The sequence below is a fragment of the Drosophila rhopaloa genome, unplaced genomic scaffold, assembly GCF_018152115.1.
Source record: "Drosophila rhopaloa isolate 14029-0021.01 unplaced genomic scaffold, ASM1815211v1 contig_133, whole genome shotgun sequence".
Lineage (NCBI taxonomy): Eukaryota > Metazoa > Arthropoda > Insecta > Diptera > Drosophilidae > Drosophila > Drosophila rhopaloa.
Window position 1 is genome coordinate 1050708 of NW_025335010.1, and position 1869 is coordinate 1052576.

A 1869-nucleotide genomic window follows, 5' to 3' on the forward strand; every position below is an offset into this window, starting at 1 on the left:
CGGGACAGTTATAAGTACCATAAGTGCAAGCAACCAAAGAGAGGAAGTGCTGAAGGAGACCCACTGGAGAAGCCAACAGGTGCTGCAGAGTGGGATTTCGCCCCCTACATGGGCTTCCTGCCGGTCTTATCCACGCAGAGGCAGTAGGTTCTGGCCAAAAATTTTGTGACAATATACTAATATAATATATTTTTAACAGAACAACCCAATCAATTTTAATATAATATATTTTTAACAGAACAACCCAATCTTTGTTTTCTGAGAGCGACGGAGCCCAAGCAATGGACTACTCCATAGACGAGTCTCACATCAGCATATTCCCCGTCGTCCACTTGGGGAATTCATCCCGCAAAGCAGTCGAAATGGCAATAGACACCTGGAGGAGAATCACTCCAAAATGTTGCTTACTGATCCGATAAGTTGATCCAATATGGCGTTGCAGGTCTCCAGAGGCAAGAAATCTAAATGAAGGGATACAAAATATAAATATATTGTTATCTAAGACTAAATATTTAAAATCTAATTACTCTAAAACGATGGCCAACTTGGCTTTTATTGGTATAGCATCTGGGCGAGTGTTCCGTTTCGGTATAAGGTACTGCTCCACCATTCCAAAAAGAGTGTTAAAACTCTTCTGAGGCATAGGAAAGTTTTCGAAAAACATTGAGGGAGTCTGCAACAAGTTTTGAAACATTAAAATAATAAGAAAATATTTTTTAGTGCACGAATATTAATACATTATTGAACAGTATTACTTACGTCGGAAGCATATCGGCCTTTAAGGGCCCTTTCCTGCAGATATGGGCTCACCCAATATTTCCGCCGCTGTCCTTTGTCCTCCTCCTCCAATGCTACAATACATGCCACCATGCCGACAACCAAAATCACGCTTGTGTTTTTTGAACTCGACATTTTCGTTTAATTTAACTTTGGTTTTTTGTTTGTCAACAAACCCAGCTGATTGACAGTAAGACCGTAGTAAGCTCAGTTCGGATGAACTCTCGAAACTTTAATTCTAAGTGCAAGCTGATGACTTTTTATCGGGCCAATCCGATATATGCGACTTACACGTTAAGTGACAGCTCTTTGGATAGAATAACTCTTGTAAACGATCTTGGCGTTCTCTAAAACCAGAGAAGTGCTTGGATTTATTAAAAGGTGGTCAAAAGAATTTGATGATCCTTATTTGACCAAAACTTTATTTTTTTCGCTAGTCCTTCCGATTCTGGAGTATGGGTCTTCCGTCAGGAGACGGAATACATATTGGTCGTATTGAATCTGTACAAAAAACTTCCTTCTTTTTGCTTTACGGCGCCTAAACTGGGATGCAAATCTTAACTTACCTTCTTATTCTAGTAGACTTATGTTGATTAATTTACCCTCCCTAGCCAACCGTAGAAAGATGCTTGGTACTATCTTTATTTATAACCTTATACATGGTGATATTGACTGCCCCGACTTGATAAGTCGCCTAAACTTTTCTGTGCCAAGTAGATTAACTAGTAATTATATTCCCCTAATTGTGGATCTAACTATGCCTTGTTAGAGCCTTTCAGAGTATTATGTTCTGACTATAATAGACTTTTTCCTATAATCTCAAATCTTGACTCTCTGCCGCTCCTAAAACGTGTAATACATGCTTTATTGGCACAAGATTGATCTTACTATTATTTTTTTCCCCGGACCTTTACCTATATTTTCTTATCTCGCTTCTATCTTCTCGCGGTCTGTTGGGCGGGTAAGTGGGCCATAAGACTCCGCGCTAAAAAAAAAAATGTAATAAAAAAAATGGTTTTTTAGATTTTTTTGGTTATTAATATTAATTAAAATTCCTGTTATTAATTTAAATCTAAATCTTAATTCTATATG

General features: G+C 38.0%; 1 protein-coding gene across 1 annotated transcript; it reads right to left on the bottom strand.

Moving 5' to 3' along the window:
- Nucleotides 1-247: 247 nt before the first annotated feature.
- Nucleotides 248-987, bottom strand: LOC123037095. Its single transcript, XM_044456585.1, has 3 exons — nt 760-987; nt 528-673; nt 248-461 (listed from the first exon to the last, which is right to left on the bottom strand). Exons 1-3 carry the CDS (start codon nt 910-912, stop codon nt 305-307), a joined length of 456 nt encoding a protein of 151 aa, XP_044312520.1. The 5' UTR covers nt 913-987; the 3' UTR covers nt 248-304.
- Nucleotides 988-1869: the final 882 nt, after the last annotated feature.